General features: G+C 36.1%; 1 protein-coding gene across 1 annotated transcript; it reads right to left on the bottom strand.

Moving 5' to 3' along the window:
- Positions 1 to 2: 2 nt before the first annotated feature.
- LOC131161659 (MOB kinase activator-like 1A) lies at positions 3 to 25837 on the bottom strand. Its single transcript, XM_058117577.1, has 7 exons — positions 25645 to 25837; positions 8303 to 8351; positions 3666 to 3774; positions 3087 to 3180; positions 1899 to 2032; positions 1547 to 1710; positions 3 to 324 (listed from the first exon to the last, which is right to left on the bottom strand). Exons 1-7 carry the CDS (start codon positions 25665 to 25667, stop codon positions 250 to 252), a joined length of 648 nt encoding a protein of 215 aa, XP_057973560.1. The 5' UTR covers positions 25668 to 25837; the 3' UTR covers positions 3 to 249.
- Positions 25838 to 26881: the final 1044 nt, after the last annotated feature.

The raw sequence follows: 26881 nt of genomic DNA, 5'->3' as shown, positions 1-26881 counted from the left end.
TCTTGGCTTTGGCAAGCACAACATGCATATAATTTACACTGGACATTCTCTAGTTGGGAACAACGGCCGTTGGACTGAAACCCAAAGGGTTTATTTTGATAAACTCAAAACTAAACAGCACTTAGACAGGATTAATCGTATAAATATTACACAAGGCACTGTTTGGTCAAATTCCAAAATGCAGCCCTCCATCAGATCTTTTGATATGTCTTTCACATACACTTTCTTGGATTATGCACAAGGGCTTCTTCAATAGGGGACAATGATGGATTCAATGAGCTCTTGAAGAGGTGCTAGCTCCTTCTTGTCTATCAGCGTGAATTCCTGCACCAAAGTGGAGTGAAAGAATGACTACGCTGAAATTAAATGATTCTGCTTGATCTCAAGTTTCTTGCATCAAATGAAGACAGCATGCTATTGTTCATCTGTTCAACTACATTGTTAATTTGAAACATTCTCAAGTAGATAAAATATGTAAATGGGGGCAACATTTTTCAAATGAGAGAAGAGGGAGGATCATGTGGTTGCTGCAGCGCCATGTGTGGGGATGAAGTATGAAACCCTGTAAGCTTCAAATTCAACGCTATGATTCTTTTCCTCGATTGATTTGCTACCAAAGAGAAACTGTCACCAAAAGGCTTGGATGGGAAATTTTTAGAATGAATTTGATAGGTACAAGATGAAATAAATATTCCCCACAAAAGTTACATAAAAAATAGTTTAAAATATTAAAACAAAATGGCGCTTTTGCAAAAACTTAGGTGTCAACACACCAAAAATAAAAACAAAAAGATATAATATAACAAAACCTCCAAATATCCACGAACATATTTTAGAACTTGAAAAAAAATATCTAACATGAAATGTAATGTCCAGATGTATAGAAATTTTAATAAAAATGCGAACAAGCCAAATAATAAGGCAAAATTACCACTATGAAGAACTTCTACACATTTTAATAAAGACAAAAAAAAAAAAGATGGCTTACTAAGTTGATTGCTCTTGTTTAATTTTTAAAGAAGGAACTTATGGAAAATTATTCAAAGACAGAAGAAGGAAAATTGCATGAGATGCACATAGTAACTCATAAGGTAGGAAAGCAAAAAAAAAAAAAACAAAGAACGTACACAATTTAAACCCTGTAAAGCAAAGTAATTCAAAAGGATTAGAAATTCCATACCTAAAAAAAAGTATACAATCCAAATACCAAGTAAAGCACACCTAAATTCAATGACCTACATCCTCAGACTCCTCACTAAGCTTTTCCATGACGAAAGGAGTAGAGTTGAGGGTTCAATTGGGAAGGAGGGGTCCACTACAATGGAGTGGATGGACTGCAAAAAAAATTAAAATCCAACTACCATGGTCGACTATAGAATTAAAAATGCAATTTAATTTTGGCAACCTGTCCACATAAACAAAAGGATTTCGCTTACATAAACAGAACACTCTGAGAGAAAGAGACAGGACCTTTTGTTTAAAATATGAAAGGAACTCTAAGTAAGCTAGTGGGCAAAATAAAAAATCAGTTTTGAATGTGACTTACACAGGTAAACAGAATGAAATGCTTGAAGCAAGTGTTTAGATGGGCCTCCTCTTTCAGACTAACAATCTTCTGAAAGTGAGAGTGATATATGTGGGCATACACACGGAACAGACGTTTAAATATAGTCTTTACAACGTCCTTAAAGTTGGGAGGAAATGGCGCACCTACAAATTTTCAAATAGACAAAAGTACATGTATCAGAGGAACATGGAAAAACAGATGCCCATTGCCCCTACCAAGCCAAGAAAAATGATCATAAAAATATAAAAATTGCAGAATTGGCAATGTCTGACATTGTAGCAAGGGAATGTCAGGGATGAAGGGCATTTGTGTGTGTGAGATGAGATATTACCAAGCCTCTGAGGAAATATAGATTCATCATCAAGCTGAGATTCAATCCAGTCCATCAAGTATTCAACATATTTTGGAGCAGAAACTTCAATAGGTTTCTTAATTTGCACACCATCTGCCCATCTATATTCATACCTGTAAAGTTTCATCTGCATACAATCAGAAACTTAAATTCTTACAAATGGTATACTGAATGAAAATGAAGGAAATTCTAAACTTCCTGAGGCAGACAATTGCAGTACCAGGAAAATACTAACCAATCCAGTAACTTCTTTAAGCTATCAAGCAAAAATAAAATAGAAATTTTACAGGAATTAAATTTATTTTTCTTGTCTGAATTTTAATCTGCCCAAAAAATAAAACAGAAAAATTCCAATAGCAATTTTCATATGCACTAGAAACCATATTACATTTTCAAATTTGGGGCATGCTTGGAAACAAAAAGGAAAACATATATAAATTCAAGGATGAGCACAAGAATGACTGGGCTCAATATAATGGACGCCAAGGCACCATCGACACGATAAGGTGAGGATGTAGAAGTGTAAACCAAAAAGAAAAGAAAACAAATGACAGCACCTGTTGAATCAGTGAAAATAGAAAAATGACAAAAAGCAGCTTGAAGAGCCCATGCAAACAAATTATTGAAATACAAACCCTAACAATGTGTAATAGTAAAAACTAAGAATTACAAAGTATATTTTCATAAAAGTGATTCAAAAAGTGAAGTACTTGACTGAAAGAAATTAATGAAAAATGCATATCACAATAACAAATAATTAACTGAAGCTAAATGAGGAATTAAAAACTGAATCTAAAGCTCTTTGATTTGCTACCAACAATTTTGAGACATTATTTACCATAGCATTAGTTAGAATATAGAGATATTATGTTTTAAAAACTATAAAAATGTATGAACAAATTTTTCAGATGCAAAAAATATTAAAATTCTGAAAAACATATAAAGGAGCAGGTTCAAGTTTTTGTTTCCTATAAAATGAGCCCAGGAAATTACCGAGGGAATAACAACTGCATTGATAATTTCCTAAATTGTTGCTTAAACTTGTCCAAACCCTCAAAAAAATCCAAAATAATTCCTGTTTTTGAATAATTACACATCGCAGGACTGAACATCCATAAGCTCCTTCTTTAAAAATTAAACAAGAGCAATCAATTTAGTAAGCCATACTTGGGGCCTGCAGTCATTGTAGGACAATCCTCAGCTGTACAGAATTCTGTTAGTGTACCATATAGTAAATTCACCTGGTTGAAGAAATCCACAGCTGGAAATTGAAAAATGCAATAACCTCAATTCAGATGCAAATTTCAAAGAGAGGCTTATTGCAGTAGATTAAAAATAGAAAGAAAAAAATGGAATTAATTAGACACATGTATCAGCAAGATAAAGAATGTGATTGAGTTAACCCCAGCTCATTCTATAAAAATAATAAACCTAAAGAAAAAAGATTGGAGACAAAAAAATTGAAAAGAAGCTCTTAGAAATTAAAGTTCTAACTCAAAAAGAGAAGAAAAAGAAGGTTGAGAGAGAGAGAGAGAGAGAGAGAGAGAGAGAGACTGCTAACAGTCACATATATCAGTAAGGTGAACATGAAATTGAGTTAGCCCAGCTCATATAAAAAAAGTTCAATGCACATAATAAGCCAAAAGATAGGACAGGAATAAAATGAAAAGGAAGCCCTTAGAAAATTAAAGTTCTATCTCAAAAGAGAGGGAAAAAGGAGAGAGAGAGAGAGAGAGAGAGAGATACTGTTAACAGCAAGCCACTCATTTGCATCCTCTCCAGGGGGGAGTCTAACAGCTTCCCTCAGATTTCCACTACCCAGTGTAGCATCAATGTGTTTTCTTAGCTGAGCCCCCTGCATTGAAAGGGAAAAAAATTAAAATGATGAGGACCAAGCAATAAAATGCAGAAAATCCCTCAGTTATATGACAATAAGAAATGCAGAAATTATTTTTTTCCAGTTATACAATATTGCTGGAAACAGAAACTTCACATTGGTCTTTAGATTTTTCAAACCAAGTCTACAAGCATATCCTTTTTTTTTTTTTTTTTACAAAGAATGTCTAAACCAAGTGCCCTAATATCAACTGCTAAATTTTTGGTTTATGAAACGATGATAACTTGAGAGATTTGGTTGCTGAAGCTACCAGGAAGATAAATAGAATGAAGATTTTCAGCAACTTACACTTGAACATCCTTCCTCTTTTTTTTCTCTTTGATAATAAAAGAAGATACATTAAGAAAGAGAATGTACAATCAGAGCAAGGATGCTGACTCCTCGAAAAGAAAAATAAAAAACAAAAGAAAAGAACAAACAAAAAAGAATAAAATAAAGTATAAAATAAAATAAAAATAAAAATAAAAAGCTGAAATTATCCAAGGAAACCCCTCTTTAATCCCTTTGGTCATAGTTCACAAAACACTTCAAATTCGGAAATTCCCTATGACCCTTCTTCACCTTAGATTTACCACCATCAAGCCTAACTTCATTTCCTCCAATTGATCAGACAACATGAGGCCCAAGCTATCCAACAAATTCTGAGTTTGAATGTCTTTCTCAGCAGACTCTTGAAATGGATTAGGTAGAACTCTATCTTTTACTTCCAGTTCCTCTTTAGAAGCATCATCATCAAAATATTAATTCCATCTGAACCTTCTAGAGTAGGCAGCACCATATGATAAATCCCCGAGACAATCATTAGAAGAGTCAGAAAAAAAATCCTTGCTGCTCCCAATTTTGATACTAAAGTAAACCCCTGTCATGTTCAAATTCACTGCTACCTACACTATCGTCCTCTGAAACATCCCCACTGTACTTAAAACACCTTTGGAATCTCCCTTAACTTTTTCTTTTTTTTCATCACCAGATGAATCCCGATTATCTTTAAAATATTTCCTCCTTTCAAATCCCAACTGCACTTCCTTACGGCGAGCGTAAACCTTTTTCGACTCCTCAGATTTCATCTGAATTCCCTTCCGAACCAAACTCCATAAAAATTAAAATTCTTCAAAGAATATCCCTCAAATTCAAGCTTGGAACTCCGCCTACTGTCATTCTTCTCCAGAATAGATGCACCACTCTCCAGAAAATTAGTAGACTTTTTAGCAGGCCATCTATCTGATTTTGCCTCCTTATCTTTTTATATTTCAGAGCAACTGCTTCCCTCCTCTTCACCACCATAGATCTTGTTAGAAGATGAATGAAGTGCTGAATTGAAAATTAGTAGACTTTTTAGCAGGCCATCTATCTGATTTTGCCTCCTTATCTTTTTATATTTCAGAGCAACTGCTTCCCTCCTCTTCACCACCATAGATCTTGTTAGAAGATGAATGAAGTGCTGAATTGAACAAATCTTCCTTCCATTCTGAGAAGATTAATTCCCACAGCATTACGAGTTGTCATAAGAGGGCTTTCTTTTTTACTAAAAACCTGACTAGTCATTTGGGCCTGCCCTTCCAATTGGCCCAACTGCAAATTACCCTGCTGAATTTTCTCCTCTCTGATCTTGCATAGAAATCAAAATTCTGCTCTTGAGCCTCCTTAACCAACAGACATCAGAATTTTTGAAAGGCCTTTTATTGCTTTCAAACAGCCGACTTATGTATAAAAAAATCACTGAAGACCCAGGACGAGCCCACCCAGCCTTCATCATCCCATTGTTCATGCGGAACACCTAGCCGCCTCTAGACTATAACCTCCTCTGTCAGAACCTTATCCCTTAGCCACGTCAATTGATCGCACAGAATTGTCTGCAGGGTTGCTTCTTGCATCTCCCCCCACAATGAACATACACCACCTCCAGCGCATCCTTAGGGATTGAGCGAACTCCATTATTAGGAACCAAGCAAGCACCAACCCTAGGAATCGAAGGAACTCCATCAGCATCAGTTTTTTCCTGATATTATTTGACTTCAGGATGGATTCTCATTCCTCCTTTTGCTGCCAATTCCATCTACTACAAAAAATAAGGTTATTAGTGAAGGATCAAAACCGTCACTAATAATCACAAAACCGACGGTTTTATAAGTATTAGTGACGGTTTTGAATTAGTTGTCATAATTGCAGTTACTAATAATTATAAGTGACGAATTTTAAAAACGTCACTAATAATAGAGTAATGGTGACTGATTATAACCGTCACTAAAACCCTAATACCGTCACTATAAATTTTACATTAGTTCGGCTCAAAATCGTCACTAATAGTAGAGTATTAGTGACGAATTTCAAAACTATCACTAATAATAAAGCATTAGTGACGAATTTCAAAACTGTCACTAATAATAGAGTATTAGTGACGAATTTCAAAACCGTCACTAATGGCTTTAGTGACGGTTTTGAAATTCGTCACTAATACTCTACTATTAGTGACGGTTTTAAAATTCATCACTACTACTTAAAAAATACTATTAGTAACGAATCTGAACCGTCACTAATACCCTATTATTAGTGAAAATTTTTACAAACCGTCACTAATATGATTTTACTAAATTATTTTCATATTTTTTAAATAAAAAGACTATTAGTGACGAATCTAAAGATTCTAAACCGTCACTACTACCCTATTATTAGTGATGAATTTTACAAACTATCACTAATAGTGTTAAATAAATTATTTTTATATTTTTTAAATAAAAATACTATTAGTGACGGTTTAAAAAACCATCACTACTAACTGGCTATTAGTGACGAATTATCTGAACCGTCACTAATAGTGTTAAATAAATTATTTTATTTATTAATAAATACTAGTAGTGACGGTTACTTAATAGTCACTAATAAGTGACTTTTAGTGACAAATTTAATCTGTCACTAATACCCCAGAATCGTCACTAATATTTTCACGGTATAATTTCCGCGCGAAAAATTGTTTCCCGCGCGGTTTTTAGTGAAAAAAGTAACCATCACTAATTGTGTTGTATTAGTGACGGCTGCTAAAACCGTCACTAATGCTCACACTATTAGTAACGGTTCTTAAAAACCGTCACTAATACCAACTTATAGTGACGAAATTGAATTCGTCACTAATACCAACTTATAGTGACGAAATTGAATTCGTCACTAATACTTTCGTCACTAAAAACCAGTTTTTTTGTAGTGATCAATGCCTAACAAACAAAAGCTCACCAAAGCATCGAACTCTTGCCCAAACCGAAACCACCCATTGCCTTTAGATCCTTCAAAGACAAAGATAGAATACCTTTTGCCTCTCCATCCGTGCCCTAATTCCAAGAATTTCCCTGCCCTTGTCGCATGAATCGCATCCAATAATCAACAAAACCCACCTAAGATCTATGAACACCCTTGCTTAAATTTCCAGCAAGAGATAGAAATACCTGTGAAAACCATTTTGCTACAGCTGAAGAAAATCGAACCCACCAATTGCGCTGCCGATTCTTCTCTAGAACTAACAAAGCTCCAACCTTCCCTACCTTATCCAATCTCAAATTGAAGGATTTCTCTTCGATCTGGACTAAACAAAACCCCATCATCAATAACTAACAACATCTTAAGCAAGAGAGTGAGGAGAGTGAGTTAGGGTCCTTTTTGAGAGAGCAAAAGAGAATCACCATGAGTCCTCAGATCAAACACTACAAAATTTGCGGCAAGGAAGCATGAAGAGCCTTCGAGAGTTCCTCCAGCAGCCAAGCTCAAAGATGTACAAAGGATGGGAAGCAGTGAGCCTGAAAGAGAGAGAGCAAGGAAGCTAGAGCTTCGAATATTTAGGAGAGAAGAAGCTGCAAGCCTTCGATGAGGTCATGAGTCTCAGAACAAGCGTTCCTCATTATATGCTTTTTCAAAAGTATACTTTCTACAACTACAGATTTTACATTTTTAGAATTTAGAGTAAGCAAAGGAATTCCAACCACAAGAAAAAATTTTAAGTCAAGTATGAAAGGAAGGATTCTGTCCACAACCAAAGAGCTTCCAATTGCTTGTTGAACAGTAGATAAATTTACCACATGCAATGCTTGGACATCACAATTGAACCTGAGCTTTGACAAAGCACACACTGCCCTTTTTTTGGATAAGTAGACAGTAGGCACCACCTTATTTTGATGGGCAATATATGAAGAAAACTTCGTTTAGAAGCAAAATTAATAAATCACAACAGTTCAATAACAAGGTAAAGACTTAATAACTTTTTGTAATAGGAACTATCATTGCATCTGCTATGAGATCATGAAACAATTAGCAATGCCAAATTTTCTTACTCCATGGAAGGATAAGATGACTACATTTTAGCACTTCTAATAACAACTATATTGTTGTAAAAAACAAGTAAAATTATCATCATTAAGGAATTAAAATCAAACAAAGAGTTAATTAATGTACCAAAAAGAAAGAAAGAAAGAAAGAATGAAGTTAGATAAAGAACATTAACCTTACTCCCTGAGGGTGCACTCTTTTTTGGACGAAATGTCCTTTGGTTCCTGTTTGCACCAAAACAAATAATAAGGCCAGAATTTCAACAAAAGAGTTGGATGACAAAATGTCATAAGGAGTTATAGTAAAACATATGTGTGCACACATGCAAGGCATCACTCTGAGTAGTGTACCATTAAAATATTTATTATATTCTAGATACACAAAGAAACAAACATGCACATGCTTGCGCACACGCACACGACACCACACCACGTGCACGCATGTGCGCACACAGATTTCAGCAAACTTTGGATTACAACTAAACTCTTTCCAGACCCTCATCATACCATACTTACATATATATTAAGAAAAAGAATAAAGTCACAATCTAGGAGAGGACAAGAGATCCACAAAGCAGAAAAAACAACATAAATAAAAATAAAACCAAAAAATATAATAAACAAAAAAAAAACACTAACAAACCCTAATTAAGAAACCCTTCCCTTCCTAATTGATAGACCATTGTAATCCTACTAATGCCCCACTGACCTTTTTTTCTCCCTTTTAGCTCCTCCAATCCAACTATATTCCCTCCAAGATCAGCCACCCACAATCCCATTCCATCCAATTTTGAGGCAGCAACATCCAGATCTCTAATCTTTTCCACATATTTGTCCATGATACTAAGGGTGAGCAAACGGTCGGTTCAGCCAAATTCGGTTAATTAACCGAATTAACCGAAAATTTCGGTTAAAGAATAGTGTTAACCGAACCGACCGAACCATTGGGTCTAACCGAACCGAACCCGACCGAATTTATTTTCGGGTAATTCGGTTAACCTAATTTAACCGAGAAATATGAGGGAAGGGGGAATTGGGAAGGTAAATCCGAACAAGGGAAGGGGGAAGTCAAGAAGGAGTCGGCTCAGTCGGGGGAGATGATTGAGCTCGGGTGAGCTTGACGCCGATGACGATGAGGAGTCGGGGGTGGTTCTCGGTGACGATGGCTGGCCAGTGGGCAGTGGCGACAGCGATGGCATCACGTGAAGATGGTGGTGCCGTGGTGCGGAAGTGAGCTCAGGTGAGCGAGAGAGAGGCAGTGACTCAGTGAGGGCTTCTGACTTCTCACTTCAGAGAGCAGTTACTGCGTTGCACTGTTGGTGATGAACTGATGATGGCCGGCGACGGCGACGGCGATGGACACAGATGAAGGCATCGCGTGAAGATGGTGCCTAGTGGTGCAGAGGAGCTCGGGTGAGTGAGAGAAAGGCGACGACGATGGCTTCTGACTTCAGAGAGCAGTGACTGTGTTGGTGATGATGGCCGGCGATGGCGATGGCGACGGCGACAACGACGGCGAAAGGCAGTGAGGGACTTACATGTTCTGACTTCTGTGAGACTGATCGCAGTGAGAGTGTGAGACTGAGAGTATGAGAGGGATTCGGGAATGAGTGAAATCAGATTTTAATTTATTAATTTATATTTAAAATTTAATTAATTCGTAAATCGGTTAATCGGTTAACCGAATTAATATTCTCCATTAACCAAACCGAAACTCGATTAACCGAAATATTGGAAAACATAACCGAACCGACCGAACCGAATTTTTTAACCGAACCGAACCGACCAATTTCGGTCGGTTAATTCGGTTAATTCGGTTTTCCCCGAATTATGCTCACCCCTACATGATACTTGAGATCAAGGAGGTTGGGGATTGGTGGTTTACTTCTGTTTATGGCCCACCAATACACTCCCAGAGGAGTGTTCTTTTCCTTTTAAGAGTTGGATGGCTTGCATGGCCTTTGCAATCCCAGATGGGTAGTAGGGGGTGATTTCAAAGTTATCAAAACCCTTAAGGAGAAGTTTGGGGGATCGAGGGTGATGGGTAGTATGAGATCTTTCAACTCTTTCATTAGGGATAGTGGTTTGAGGGATATCCCTTTGAATAATGGTAGTTTCATTTGGATGGCTAGTGGGGATAGACAAGCATTCACTCATATTGATAGATTTCTTTTTTTTGATGCTTGGGAAGATTTATTTCCGAATAGTCTGCAAGAGGTGTTGGTTAGGCCCACCTCTAATCATTGCCCAATACTTTTGGACTCTATTCCTACTCAGTGGGGCTACCACCTTTTAGGTTTGAGAACTTGTGGCTTTCTCACTCTTTTATTATATGCTATTGGCATTTGGTGGAAAGAATGTTCTACTCAGGGGTGGGAGAGTTTAAGCTTATGAGGGAATTGAATTTTGTCAAATGTAAGATTAAGAGATGGAATAAAGAAGTGTTTGGGGGTATTCAAGAGATAAAAAACAATATTTTGAAGGAGATTAGTAGTTTAAATAAATTGGAAGAGTGTGGCCTTTTGAGGGAGGAAGATAGAAAGAAAAGAATTTGCCTTAATGATGATCTTGAGGTGCTTTTGTAGAGGGCAGAGAGGAGTTTACGGCAAAATTCGAGGCTTAGCTGCTTAAAAGCACACCCCCAATACACCCAATGCCAGATAGCTGCTAAAAAGCACAAACTAGAAAATACAATATGTGCCCCAGCCACACCTTCGTAACTCCAAATACCCAGATTCGTCATAGTCCCCCCTGTGATTCTCCAACTACCCCATGAAGTGGTTATTCCTAAACGAGTCATGAAGGGTATAACGATGTCTCCACATTGGATCAAAAACGGGATTATAGGGATCAAAAACGGCTAAAGAGGGGGATTGAAATCATTTTCATAGGGTGGCCAACAAGAGGAAATGCCTTATTGAGTTAGAGGTAGCACGGGGCAGGATAGAGATAATAAACAAATTGGGGACAAGGCAAGTGTTTTAAAAGGCTCAATCGAGGCCCACCTCAAGGCAAGGCATGCTTAAAACGCATTAAGGCTCAATCTAAAATACCAAATTCCAAAAAGGCTAACGCATTACATGCTGAAGCTTACGCATTTTTGCAAAAAGCATGCCTTTTGCGCCTTTTCAGTTGAGGCTTACGCATTTTGGGTGTGTGATTCTCAAGTTAGAATTAGTTAGAAAACTTTTACTACATGTTTGTACAAAAGGAATGTCATAATATGAGTTTATTTCTAAAACTCTTGAACCTCAACCTTTCCAAAATAAGTGGACTTGTATCTTAAGTCATGAAAATAGTTTGAACTTTGTAATGGTATAGCTATGTCTTGTCATGATTTATGTCATGTTTTCAAGTTAGCAATTTTTGAATGGCGAACAAGCATTTTGCGAAGTACATCTAGTTTTTATTTTTTACATTGTATTTGTGATTTTCTAAACTTTTACTTCATTTTAAATATATATAATTTATTTAACAAATATTTATATTAAAAAAAAAATTCTCAAAAGGCTTACGCCCCAACGCCTTAAGGCTTATGCCTTGCCTTTTGAGGGTTAAAACGCCTCGCCTTACGCCTACGCCTTTTAAAACATTGGACGAGACCACTGATTTTTTTAAAGATTTAAATACTAACAAATGCAGGAATAGGTTTGTGGTTAGATTGGAGTCCAATTGGGGACTAGGAAGCTAAGTGATTAGAGAGACCTTTTGATTTGGAGAAAGTTAGAAGAGCAGTGTTAATTGGAAGGACATTTGGGTTGGTGAGTCTTTGTTGGAGTTGTAGCTACCACGTCCGTTTAAACTTTCCACTGTTCACAATGCACCAATTTCAGCTTTTTATTCTTTTAAGGAGGGCTCTCTTTCTAAGGATTTTCATTTCTTTAAAAGTCTCAATAAAAAAGAGAGGTTGGTGAGTTAACTCTTTTACTCAGTGTGCTTTCCATGCCAAATTTGCAAAGAGATACAAGGCTTTGGATCTGGGATGCTTCGGGGTCTTTCTCTTCGAAGTCCTTCTTTTCCAATCTCATAAAATCTACAAATCCTAGCCCTTTCATCTTACGAAAATCAGTTTCAAAAGCAAAGATTCTTTTAAAATCCAGGCCTTCATTTGGACTTTAATTCTTAACAAAATCAACACAAAAGATATGCTACAAAAAAAAGGAGGCCTTACAAAGCCATGGTCCAAACATTTGTATGCGGTGCAATGAGTCTAATGAGACTATTAGTCATTTGTTCATTCATTGTAAGGCAGCAAGATGCATATGGAACAATGTGTTCTCGTTCTCATTCTTTGGTGAGGTTTGGGTGGCTCCAGCTACAATTCATGATTTTTTGAAGGTGAAGTTTTGAGGTTTCAGGAAAGAGAGAGAGGATATTTTGGGACTCTGTTGCTTTTACAATCTTGTGTTCACTTTGGCTGGAAAAGGAATGCTACAGTTTTTACTTTTTAATGATCTAAAGACTTCTCCAAGTTTGCTTTGGGAGAAAGTTATTTTTCTTGCTTCTCTTTGGTCTCATTCTTTAGGGGTTTTGGAGGGTCTTTTGCTGTCCAATATTTCAAAGGATTGGAAGGCAGCTTTGATGTAACTTGTTTCTTTTGAGCTTTTTTCTTAGGGGATTTCTTATCCTCATTTCATTGTAATTATGTTTTTTTAGTAGACTAATTGTAACATCAAAAAAAAAAAAAATTGTTTCTGCAGGAATAGATAATATCCCATCCCTACACAGATTATTCAAACCCAAGTTCTCATCCAGTTCCCCCATAAAAAATATATACATCCTCAAAACCTTCAAATGGAGGAGGCACATAAGAAGTATCCCTCAGTGCATCAACAGGGTCTGACAACTCAATTTTTCGCAACTCTCATCCAACACTGGACCACCATCAAATGCAAAATCACTATCAAACTCACTATCCTTTTCCAAGATATCCCCTCAATTTTTTTTCTTTTGAAAATGAATTCCTCCATTATCCATGTCACATTTGAGCATTTCTGAGATCTCTCAACATAAAAATTCCCAGAATCATCTATTTTTAAAAATTAGCCTCTCCATATGTTTAAATTCATACGATTGTTCAAATTCAATGTAAAGATGGGATATTACCTACTCCTAGGGAAAAGATTAATGAGCAGGAAGTTGCTCCCTAAAATCTTTTGGATACTCTAGGATTGTGGATGAATGATTTTATGGGTACAACAATGAAATTTGAATAGAACTAAAAGAAAAGTGAATAAAGGTCAGCGGATTTGGGGGGAAGGGGGTGGGGAAATTAACCCTCGTCATATGAGTTGAAGAGGGATCCCAAAGGGCAACCCCCTAAGCCCATGAATGCCACTAGTAGAGGTCAATATGGAGAAAAAAATGTCAACAACTCACTCCCCGTCAGTTTGGGGAATTTAACCCTTTGGAGGAGGCCTATAAAAGATACAAGGGCACCCTAAAAATTTTGATATAAGAGACTACATTACCTATACTCTCACAATACTAACTTAAGCATCAACGAAGGCTTCTGGAGGCCACTAGAGTCTCCCAAGCTCTTTCCTTTTCCCTTGGTTGCAAGCAATTGTTATGATATGTGAGCACAAAGATTAAGGTTCAATTTCTGGTATCAACAAAATTGCGTGCTAGGTAGAGGAATGAGTGCTACCTAAAACAACTATTGTGAGACCTGATTTAAATGCAAGCATGAATAGGATTTTCTGTAAGCTGCCAAGGAATTCTTCAGTGGAGCGCCTCTACCCAGATTTTTCACGTCTTTGTATTTTGTTCTTATCCCTAAGGTGAAGGATCCAAGAAGCTTTGAAAAGTTTAGACCAATTAGCCTGTGTTCTGACGCATACAAAATTTTTTCAAAAATTATTGTAGGCTGATTGACGCGTTGCCTGAATAGAATTCTCTCTCCGGAGCAAGGGGCTTTCCTCCCTGGTAGAAGTATTTTTGAAAATATTACTCTAGCGCAGGAAATGGTTCACTTAATCAACAGAAAGAGTAAAGGGGGAAATATAGCTTTAAAAGTGGATATGGCAAAAGCTTATGATTGGGTTGACTGGAGATTTTTGATTTGGGTCTTGAAGGGTTTTGACTTCTCTAGTCATTTTTGTAACTTAATAGCAGAATGTGTTAAGACCCCTTAGTTCTCGATCATGATGAATGGTACGTATAAGGGTTTTTTCAAGTCTCAATGGGGCCTTCGGCAAGGGGATCCTTTATCTCCATATTTATTTGTTTTGATGGAAGAAATTCTTTCTAGATTATTAAAAGAAAAAATTGAGGAAGGCACGATTGAAAATTTTTATCTTCCGAGGGGAGCTCCTTTAATCTCGCATTTATTATATGCGGATGACTTGCTTGTTTTTGCTAACGGAAGAAGGAGATCCTTAAAGATGCTTTTGAAAATGTTGAATTTGTATGAATGTTGGTCTGACCAATTAATCAACAAGGAGAAATCAGCTCTCTTTTTGTCCAACAAGATTAACATTTCCAAAAGAAGGGGGCTTTTACGATTGATGGGTTTTGCGGAAGGAAATTTTCCAACGATGTACCTTGAGGCTCCTTTGATTTCTAGTCGCCTTACTGCTAGAATATTTGATCCATTGGTCTCAAAAATTCGAAATAAGGTGGCGAGTTGGAAGATGAGGTTGTTGTCTCAGGGTGGTCATCTCATCCTTATTCGGCATGTTTTATCATGCATGACAACACATGCGCTAGCCGTTTTCTCAGTTCCTTTGGTGGTGATCAGAAATATCAACTCCATTCTCTCTTCTTTTCTCTAGGGGGAGAGTAATGGTAGGGCGAAAATTAAATGGTGTGCTTGGTCAAAGGTTTGTAAACCCCTAGATGAAGGGGGTGTTGGCGTAAAGGACCTTAACGATGTTCAAAGATCTTTTCACATGAAGTTTGCTTGGGGACTGATGACAGTAGATAATCTTTGGACCCAATTCTTTAAGGCTAAATACGTTAAATCAGGTCACATGGCTTCAATCAATTATATTCCTACAAGCTCTCGGTTTTGATAGACAATCTTAAAGGTCTTTCCAAAGGTCTATGAGAATGTTTATGTGAAGGTTAGGGTAGGAAAAGCTTCCTTTTGGTTTGATAAGTGATTGAGCAGTGGTCCCCTTGCGGAGTGTTCTTACACGGTCCAGCATCCTGAGCTTAAGATTCAAGACAACTGGGAATCTAAGAATTGGGATACAAATATGCTGAAAGATTTGGTAGGGGTCCCCAAAACGGATGAGATTTTGTTGTCGTCTATAAAGCACAAATTGGGGCTTGATGTGTTTATTTGGAAGCCTTCCAATAATGGAAAATTTTCAACTGCCTCAGCTTGGGAGGTGATACGAATTCAAGGGGAGCAACACCCGTGGATGGAGTGAGTCTGGCATAAACTATTACCTAAGAAAGTTTCCGTGTATATTTGGAAAGCTATATTCCAATGTCTTCCTGTACATAAGAGAGTGCGAAAACTGGGAGCTGATATGGTCTCATGTTGCAACTATATCTCTCAATCATGTTCTAAGTACGGGATCTATCGCAAGTATGGTTTGGAAGAAAGCAGTGTCTGTCTTGGGAATTCTAAATTTTGATGATGAACCTTGGAGGGTGAAAATTAGTAGCTGGTTCATATGTGCCAAAAAGTCAACCCTCAAAGGTACGATCATCAATTTGTTACCTACTATAATTTCTTGGAGACTATGGCTCAGACGTTGTAAAGCCCGCATAACACATAAGTATGAGTTAAGGAATGCAGTTTGGTTATCGGTGAGGTTTTGGCTCGTAAAAATTACAGAAGGCATGAAGAGTTCCCTATTTTCTATTGATAAGAATTTATTGGAAGAGTTCCAAGTGAAATCGATAACTACGAAGATTAGAACTCCTTGAAAAGCAGTATGGGAAAAACCTCCTGTAGGTTGGTTGAAACTAAATATAGATGGCTCTTGTAAAGGAAATTCGGGTTCTTGTGGTGGTGGTGGTATCATCCACGACTCATCAGGTAATATTAAGACCACTTTTTCTGAAAAATTTGAGTCAGGTGCTAACAATGGAGCAAAGTTGCAGGCTCTTACTAGTGGTGTTCAACTCTGTAAAGAGTTGGGTTATCAGAATATTTGTATTGAAAGCGACTTGGAATTGGTGGTGAGTTGGATCACATCTGGAATTTGCTCTTCCTGGTACTTATGGGACTTTTGGGAATTGTTAGAGGAGGAGCTACAAGGCCTTCAATTCTTTATAAAGCACCAATTTAGAGAAGGTAATCAGGTGGCGGATTACTTGACTCGTCAAGGCGAGGGAGGCAACACAAGTAGATATTTTGTAAGTGATGAGATGCCGAGTAAAATGAGAGGTCTAATTTGTATGGATAAGATAAGTATTCCAAGCCTTCATCTTTAATTGTCATCTTTTGGCTCTCCTATGTTTTCCTCGGGTTTTTGTTTTGTAGGTTTTTGTCTTCAGTTTGCAGGAAATTTGTTTTTGTTTGTGTTTGTTTGTTTTGAACTCATTTGGGCCTTTTTAGTTTGTTTTAGTTAATTAATGATACAGGTTTTGTTAGGCTTGTTTTGGTTTTGGTGCCTCGGCTGGTTTTGTTAGTTATTTGTAAATCCCTTGTGGCATATTTGTAACCACGGTTTTCCTCCACCATAAGTGAGGGCTATTAATAAAGTTGGGTTTTTCGTTAAAAAAAAAATTAGGTGGCCACTATGGGGCATGAAGACCAAACCTAAAGGAGCTGCCCAACAAAAAAGACCAAGCTCCAAGGAGTTGCCTTGGCATGAAAACTAAGACAAAGAAAGGAAGTGGAAGGCACCTTGATTGATCCCCTAGACCAATAAACACATCAGAAAAATTCCCAGCAGCCACAAGCTGCTGGGATGGTGGAAGCTTCCATGGCTGAGCAATTTTGCATCAGACCATATTTAGGTACCATCCTAGCTCACTCACATCTACAGGAAAGGAGAATGGACCAAGGACTGTGAAAGATGTCAAAGTTAATAAGCACAAGAAAAATGCTTGCAGGAGAGTCCAGCAGCCCATTATGTGACATTCCTGGGGGAGGGTTATCATTCAACCACAACCTTTGGAGAAAGGTACTAGCCATAATTACTACAAAACGCTAACATCCTAACAAACCATCATTTGGTACAAACACTCCGAAACGTGGAACATTTTCATCCTGAAACATTAAATCTAACGACCAAAGTTTTAATTCAATATTATTCCCGTAACATTTTTTTTATTAGTTGAAGTGAATAATAATTGCACTGTAATTCTATTTTCAATCATTATTAATATATTTCACATAATAAAATATTTTCTACATTTAGAAACTCATCAACATCCACTCCAAATAAACAAGTGCCACCACACATTTTTCAACAAGTATACCCCCACATTCTACATTTCAGAGCATGTACTGTTCTGCAATCCCTTTCATGTTACACAAAGTGGAACATTCCATGTTCTAGGTAACATAGGTACTGGCGTTCTCTAACTCATTCCCAGAAAAAATTAATTCTCTTTAACAAATGATTCATGTGCATTTCAATTAACACTTTTTCTAGCTTTTGACGCGAGTATTCCCTATTGCAGTAGTTTAACTATATATGTTTGAGAGATGCATAATTGAAGGGATTGATGCATAGTTTCTGTTTATCCACTCTTTTCCTTTTTAGTTTTACCACTTCTGTTAACTGCTTCATTTTTGTGAGACTCCCAGGAGATGAATATGCATGATCATTCAATCACGTTCATGCTTAGAAAAAGAATATGAATCTATTATACAGCCTCTTTTTCAAATATTTGAAATTTGTAAAATTTAATGCTTGAGGCCATCTCTAGCTTGAAAAAAGCAGCAACGCCAACCTTACACATATAACAACCTGTTGATTTTATCTTTACTCTTACTTTTATTTAGGATAAAGGGAAGCTTTATATATATATATCAATCTATGCATAAATAGAGGGGATCCCCCAATTCGGTTTCCACTATGTATTTCTAAAACATCCCTACAAAAATATTATTTGAGGACAATATTTCATAGTATGGTAGAGCACAAGTGTTAGAGATCTAGAAAAAGAATTTCAATAATTATAAAAACAAAAGAATGTAAATATTTGTTTAATTTTATAAATAAATAAATGAAGACATATTACACACACATCATGTGTATTTGATGGCTTGTACTTATATAAAGAGAATTTGCCCGCTTTTGTATTCACTTTTTTTATTTTCCTAAAAAGCATGCACAAAGAAAAGAAAGTGTCAAACTCACCAAAGCAAGAGCAAGTGCATTTATGCAATATTATAAATTGCAGCTTCCACTAGAAAGAGCATCATTTGAGGATGAAATGATTGTTGGGCCGGTATTGATCTTGAAGTTGGTAAAATTGCAGACCAACAAGAAGCATTTGGTGGATGCGCCTATCATAGACCAGATTTTGTTGTTGTTCCATTCCTCTCCCCTATAGCTGTTTCTTTTATATCAATTTGTTACATTTTATTTTTCTCTTTCCTCTTCTTATTGTTTGAATGATTAGAATTGCCATTTTTACACATTTACATCCATCCCCACATCCAAGGATGCAAAAGAAAAAGAACAGTAAAGGACAGGAAAGTAAGCACACCAATGCTTGGTGAAGTGCCCAAAAGAATGTTCATACCATTTTTTAAACTGCAATTTTATGATTTTTGGGTTTTCTCTTCTCTCTGGGTTTTAGCCCATTAAAGAAAGGTACCCTATGATGCTATTATTTCACTTAAACTTAATTACTACACCTTGACACCAAAAGCATGCACATACATCGAAATAAAAGTTTATGGCAAGCAAGAAGAACACACCCATATATATGCTTGTGTATTGCATATAACTAGTAACATCCACATGACATATAGCTTGCTTAAATTAATAGAAATTATTTAATGAGAAAGTAATTGCATGGCTGCCACCATTAAAGCCACATGTATTGACAAACATTGAAAATAAGTGTGCAGTCCCACAATATGTAGCCGATTAAGTGCTAGTTAAGGGTCCTCAGTAATAATGCTCAATCAGGCCCTCCTAAGTCCATCCAAAGAAATAAAATTAGATCCTAGACCCATATTAGAGGTGATGGAAACACGCAATAATTAAAACATGACAAGGCACAAAAGACCTATTATTTGGTAGTCATGTCTATGGGCACCATACCCATAGAAACATTTTATGGACATCATACCCATAGCAACATTTTATAAAAAGTTATTGAGAAATCTACATCAAGTAACATGATAAAAATGTGAGAGACCAGCCCAAAAGGCTACAAGACTGGCCCAAGCCCAAGAGGGGCCAACAAAGGAGTAAATTGACAACCACATCAATTCACTTAAAGGCCAAATAGGCCCACCTAAAGAAACTTGGTGCCACGTATAGAAGGCCAAATAGGCCCACATAAAAAAATAATAACAAAAAAAAAAAACTCGAAAAATATTCTATGTGGTACAAAAGGCCAAATATGCCCATATGAAGAAACCTAGCAGAATGGCCAAGTACAAATGCCAAGTAAGTCCCACCTGAAGAAAATTGACATAGGAGAAACTTCGCAAAACAGCCGTGCTGGCATGCCCAACAGAGAATCAGCCCAATTAGCAAAAAGACCAAGTTAAACCTGTCAAATAGGCCTACTTGGCAGAAATCCAAGTACAAAAGGTCAAATTGACTCATTTGGAAAAATGGTCCCAGTAGGAGACGCCAAAATTTAACATCGTAAAGAGCAAACTACCTCTCAAGGTGGTAATCCTAGGAAATACCCATGAATAAGAAGGCTGGCTCAGTATACCTAAGGTGGTAACCTTGATAAGTAGGCCACTACTGTTGTAAGATAGGAGGTGGCAATCCTGAGAAATGCGTTGAAAAAGGTCACCTCAATCTAAAGTCCCAAGGTGGTAACCTTGGGAAATGCCTTGCCACCACTACTGCTAAGGCAAGAGAGTATAACAGTAGGAAATACATTTCGTCTGAAAAGGCCAAAAGGCCACCTCTATCTAAGCATTTGAGATACAAAAAACAAAAAAAGGTCCAAAGCCACCTCGATCCAAGCACTTGAGGAACAAATAAAAAGGGAGGGAGAGAGAGAGAGAAAGAACCCCAAGGCCACACTGGTCCAAGCATTTAAGGTGCAAAAAAACAGCCTAAAGACCACCTCATTCTAAGAAAAAATATACTATGAAAAAAAATGACCTTCATAAAATGTACTCCTGAGCCTCCCAAGCCTAAACGGGTGCCCTCCAAGGCTCAAGAGTGTGAAGCATTTGCCCTTGAATGTCATTAGTTGCAGTCATTATGGAGAGAGTAAACCATCCATCGATGTTAGATTCTATGAAGGTAAAGAGCAATCTGGTGCACAAAGCTCCTGTATATGTGGAGCTCAAGGAGGTAGACCACGATGGGTTTATAGTACGCAGCCTTATCTTTCATTTTTGCAAGAGATTTTTTCCACGCCTCGAACCCATGGCCTTTTAGGTAACACAACAACAACTTTACTGTTGTGCCTAGGCTCCCATAATTGTTCAAATGTCATGGATCACTTCACATCAATTTTGAGGCATTTAACCCCTCAAAGGAAGCCTATAGAAGGTATCAAAACCAGCACTCTCAAAAATTTGATGTAAGTGGCTTTGAGCATTGAAGAAGACCCCTACAGTCCATAGGGGGTCTCCCAAGCTTATTCTTTTTTTTCCTTGGTTATGCAGACAATGGTGGGAAGGGCCTTTGTGGTGGGAGGCAAACAAGGCAGAAAACTCCTACAAACACCATCCCAATGTGGTTGTTTGGGATTTTTTATAAAATGAATCACCGCGCCACATATCACTGTCTGTAGGTGATAATCATGAAGAGATCAAGGTTCCATTTTTGGCATCAACACCATATTAGCAAGATTATATAGCTCTATAAATTACCAAGGGAAGGGTTTAGAAAGGGATTTTCTTAATTAGGGTCGGGTAGTGTTTTTCTTTGTTTTTATTTCTGTTTGGCTTTATTCCGTTTTATTTTGCTCTTTTTTTTTTTTTTTTTTGCTTTGCAGATCTCTTATCCTCTCCTAGATTGCAACTTTCTCTGTTCTCTTTCTTAATATTTTTTTTTTTTATCAAGAAAAAATTATACTTCATGTAATAATTTTTCTTTTTCAATTCTATGGGACACTATATCCTCGTCAAATTGTTGATTCAACATCTTAAGTTTAAAAAGAAATACAACTGTCAACACAACAAAAAAAGGTAATATATGTAATGGAGACACAAGAATGCAGATATAAAACAAATACAAATAAAACAACGCATCTTAATGAGAAATTTATTGATGTGCTGTCAGCAGATGATATTGCCTTAATAGATGAAATTTTTTTGAGATGTGTTGTTTGCAGATGGTATTGCCTTGATTGATGAAAGTAGGAGTGGAGTGAAATCTAAGTTAGAGCTTTGGAGAATTACTTTAGAGTCTAAAGATTTTAGGATAACTAGAAATAAGACAGAATATATGAAAAATGTAATTTCAACCATGAAAGGAAGAGTATAGGAGATAAGATTAAACTTGATAATCAACATATTAATAGCACTAGTAGATTTCGTTATCTTGGATCCATTATGCAAGCAAAAGGAGATATTGAAGAGGATGTGACACGTGCGGTTAAAACAGGAAGAATAAAATGGAGGAGTGCATCAAGCATGTCTCCTGATTATAGAATACCCCTTAAAATTAAGAGGGAAGTTCTATAAGACGGTTGTAAGGTCAGCCATGCTCTATGGATCAGAATGTTGGGCAACTAAAAAATATGTACAAAATGTTAAATTTTCCAAAAAGCAAATATGAAGGTGGATGAGTAGTATAACACTAAAAAATAAATTAAGGAACAAACATATACGCAATAAAAATAGGCATAGCACTAGTGGCTTAGATGGTTTAGGCATTTTAAACGCAGGCCAAGCAATGCACCAGTGAAGATGAGAGAATCAATTATTGTCTCTAGTATTAAAAGGGATTGGGGCAGACCTAAAATAACCTAAAATGAGGTAGTGAGGAAAGACTTAATAGCTCTTAAGCTAGCATAGGAAAATTCCCTTGATCGGGTGAATTTGTAGAAAAGGATTCATGTAGCCGACCCCACCTAGTTGGACTTTGGGCCTTGTTGTTGTCGCACATCTTAATGAGAAATTTATAAAAGCGTGGAATAAACATATTATCAAAATATAACTTTATTAATGTTAGAGCCAATTACTAAATTCCAATCTTTGAGTGGCAAAAACAAAGATATAAACTATATTGAAGATATTTATATTAAGTGCTGATTTTTCATGTGCTTTATTGTAATTAATCGCAATGTCATTATGGTGTGTTTTTAGAAGAATTTTTAATGTATTCAATCTTACATAAAGGAAAAGTAAAGAAAATTGTATTTTTGAGGTTTGGATAAGACTCAAGATTTAGGTTTTTAGCATTTAATGTAAGAGAAATGGGCAAAAGAATATTTTAAAGATAATGTAGTTATATTCTTATATATCTTATAACTATGTAGAAGATAATTGTGCAGTAGCTTTTAGGTGGCAAAACCACGAGGCCCAATAGACCGAAGTGGACAATATCTCAGCGGTGTTATGCTGCAACTGTTACATTTCGTAAAAGCCACCCTAGGAGGATTGCCATGTGAGCGAATACTATACACAAGTGTGAATCCAAAACAAACACGTGAAGCACTATGATGAGGACCTCAAGGAACATACTACATATAGATCATGACATGCCTTAAATGGTGGACCACTATGATGTGAATGGGTTTCGGAAAGAGAAAATTGTACTGCCAAATCTCGATAGACCTCTAAAATGGAATCCAAAAATTAAAGGGACCACAGTATGCTATTAAGGAGAAAGATTTTAAATAATAATAATAATAATAATAATAAATTGTACTTAGCCGGGACAGCCACCCTCTCCAGCCTCCCTTGGGTCCGCCAGTGCTACTTGAGCCCCACCTTTCTTTTAAATAAGAGAAAATATATTATTAGATAAAAAAAAGAAAGGTAAAGAGAGAGGAGAACAAGATGTTCTCCAAAGAAACAAAAGAAAACATATGAACAATTACAAAAGTGCTGCCCTCCAATACCTTTGCAGGTTGAGCAGCGATATCTTCCAGAAAACCCCAAAAGAATGAATGTAAAAAAAGGCCAAAAAGGCAGAAATGCAACTCTATCCCATAACAAACTAGGAGAGTTTAGAGGTCCTTGAAATTTCTTAAATTCCTCCAATCCAAAGGGTCCATAAAATAGCAAAAAAATGCACATCTCCATCAAACACTACTCTTTTTGGATCTGCCAAATTACCAAAAAAGCTCACTTTTAGGAAATCACCTAAGACCTGCGGAGCAACCGAGCTTAACTAGAATACGAGAAATGAGTGCAAACAAAGATAGCCACCTGGCAATGACGGAAGGGGAGTTTTGTTTCATTGGCCTCTTTACACATGGAATACAAATTAGGACCAGGGCTTTATAGGGTCTTCTACACTGAAGTAGGTCATGCATATTAAGCCAATTGAGAGACACTATCCAAAGGACTGTCTTGATCTCAAAAGGAACCTTAGCCTTCTAATGATGTGGCTTCAAGGAAAATGACTACAAAAGGAATTGGAGGAAGGATTTTTAACGAGGGGGGCGAAAAAAGGATATGGTAAAAAAAAAAGCCTTGGAAAGAATCCCCCTTCCTAAACTCTTTCATCCCCCCTATTAGAAGGAACCAAAGGCTTCAAAATGTTATGCATGGTGGTGAACTCTCTTTCATTAAGATTTATAAAAGAAATGGAAATCCCAAGAAAAAGAGCTCCCCTCCAAAGAAAAGGAAAAAGTGGTAGATGCATTGTGAAGAGTGAATATCCTAAAAGCTAGGGCACCACCAACCATGGTTTTAAATCGCGGTTGCGGGTAGCGTAACATAACGGTAACGGGTGTAACGGGAAGCGGGTGTAACGGCCGTCAATTTTTTTAAAGCACGCACAACCTTGTGCATATTAGCACACTTGTATGTTTTAAATTTTTAGCCCTTCTTAGAAAGAGTTTTAATATATTTTAGATCATTTAGTTCGAGTAACTAAGTTCTTTGGTAAGGGCAACAAGTTTACATTTGTTTTAAACTACCATTGATAGAAAAATTATGTGTGTGTGTGTGCGCATTTTTACTTCTCATTGTTCTTATATGTGATAAATTCTTATGTGTGCTAAATTAATTAATAGAAAAAAATATATTATACACTCCATTAATCTACTAGACACATAAGACATACAAATAATACAGATATAAAATAGCTAGAAAAGAAAGATGGTTGAAGTTGAAAATATAGAACATAAATATGACATTACTAATATTATCAAAATAAAATATTTTCCTAACTAGTATTTTCAAATTGTTAATTAAAACAAATAGTAAATTTTGTATCATTGTCATCCTCATTATAATCTTTTCCCCCTCTCGCCACATGGTATATTGAGAATGATTTATGAAAAAAAGGGAAAAAGTGAGAAGTAAAAAATAAAATAATTGTTTTGGTGTACCAGTCTTGAAGCGATTACGTAACAGTCGTAGTGGCCTTTATGTAACAGTCTCGGTCCGTAACGGCCACTACGGCCGTGATTTTTCTTCACACCGATTTCGTGGTGTGTAACGGTATCGGCAACCCAAAAAATCGTTACGTAACGGTGTTACATAACGGTCGCGGCCTTTATTTAAAACCATGCCACCAACCCAACGATCCCTCACCAACCCACGGATGCATGTACAAAAGTTCATATGTGCACACAGTTTTTCAATTATGACATTAACAATACAGTTCTTCACTTGCCCTTGAATGCTTTTTTCTTAAATTCATCAGCGCACCCCCACAATCACATACCAGTACACTCAGCAACCATAGAATTTTAAATCATCGACATAACAAGGATTAGAGTATAAACTACACACAAAAAAAACATCGAAAATAGTAAATTAAAAAAATTACCATTGATGCTATTTATAGATCATAACTGAATTCAATTGAAAATGAACAATTCATCATCAACGTTCCCTTTCCACAAACACCCAACAGAGAAGTTCCTATACAGAAGCGTTGCAAGCCAGTTCAATTAACATACATGAGACTGACAAAAATTTAACTGACGAAAAAACTAACCACATGTATACAAAGAATATAAATTATGAAATTACAACCTCAAGATTATCAAAATAAACACAGGATTAGAACAAGTTAAGGTAAGAACGCATCCAAAATTACTGAGCTATGCAGCAAAAATGGTACCCAAAAAACCAGATCTGATATTAAGGATCAAGCACCATCTCAAGGCATCCACACATGCACAGACATATAAATGAATGCAGAAAAAATCAAAAATAAGAAAACAGAGAAATACAGAGAAAATCTAAAGCAGGAAAAGACGTGCAACTGAAGGGGAGATAGATCAAAGCCTTTGAGTCGTGATATAAAGAAAATATTTTGCTTACCTGCCCAGACCGAAGAGACTCATGGCGCGAGCGAGAGAGAGAGAGAGAGAGAGAGAGAGAGAGAGAGAGAGAGGAACGCAGGATCGCGCCTGAATTACGCAGGTACGGACGAGAGAGACAGATTTCTTGCTCCCTCTCGCGTTTTGAGAGGGCTCGTTTCACGTACCGTGTGGAATACTTTGGTAACCATACTAACCACGAATCAGGGCCTTTGACTATTTTAAATTGATCCTGGCCGTTGAGATCGCATGCGATGAGGTGTAAATGTACGTTTGGACGTGTAATTTATATATGCTAGCTAAAAAATAAGAGTTTTTTTCTCATTTTATTATTAAAAATAAATAAAATATACCAAGCGATGATGCGTGGCACCGAGTCTTGCGAGATTTACGGATATAATTATAGCGAACTTTCCCTCTTTACAAATTTAAATTTAAATAATATATTATTGTGATATTAAAAGTACTTATTAATTGCAAACATGTATTTTATTATGGAAGTATTTATATACATTCAATTATAAGAAAAGTGATTATGTAATAATTAATTATTGCCAAATTCAACTTGATCAATAAAATTAAAAAAAAATCCTCACATAAAAAAAATTATTGATTATAAACAAGTATTTTGTCATAAAAATTTTGATAAAATTCAAAAAAATTTTCAAAATATGACTCTAACCCCTGAATTTTCAAAAAAATACTAAAAAATTTCTTATAATTTAATTTTATTGACGAAATGAATATTTTGTTAGTTAACTATTAAGTGCATGTGGAATAACAAAATTTGTCCTTAATAGAATAATATTTTAAAATGACATTTATTTAGTAAATTAAAAAATATATATGATTAATATAATGATTAAAGTCAGATAAGTGGATTTGGGACCGAACAAAAATTTTGAATTGACTGCTTTGATGCTTTGGGTCAACTAATTATATAAGTATGACAAAATAATTTGTATTATTTCAAAATTTTTTAAAAATTTAATTGGAAAAAATAAAATTTCTCAATAAGTTATAAAAATGCCTAGTAATTATAATGCTACAAAATGTTTATTGGATATAATATTTAAAATTAACAATTAAACACATTATAAAATAAATAAATATTTTTGGATGTAATATTTAAAATTAACAATGTAAACATTTATTTATTTTATTTATTTTACAATGTGTTTAATTGTTAATTTTAAATATTACATCCAATAAACATTTATTTTTTTTTTTTATTTTAC

Source organism: Malania oleifera, chromosome 8, assembly GCF_029873635.1.
Source record: "Malania oleifera isolate guangnan ecotype guangnan chromosome 8, ASM2987363v1, whole genome shotgun sequence".
Taxonomy (NCBI): Eukaryota; Viridiplantae; Streptophyta; class Magnoliopsida; order Santalales; family Ximeniaceae; genus Malania; species Malania oleifera.
The sequence above is the reverse complement of the archived record's forward strand: the minus strand, read 5'-3'. Positions and strand labels throughout refer to the sequence as shown.

What these genes read in the sequence shown, in the direction of transcription:
- LOC131161659 (XM_058117577.1), bottom strand. Translation starts at nt 25,667, where the DNA reads ATGAGTCTCTTCGGTCTGGGCAG. An exon ending in AGTCTCTTCGGTCTGGGCAG is followed by an intron (nt 8,352 to 25,644) that starts GTAAGCAAAATA and finishes TGGTGCAAACAG; the next exon opens with GAACCAAAGGACATTTCGTC. An exon ending in ACAATGACTGCAGGCCCCAA is followed by an intron (nt 2,033 to 3,086) that starts GTATGGCTTACT and finishes GAAACTTTACAG; the next exon opens with GTATGAATATAGATGGGCAG.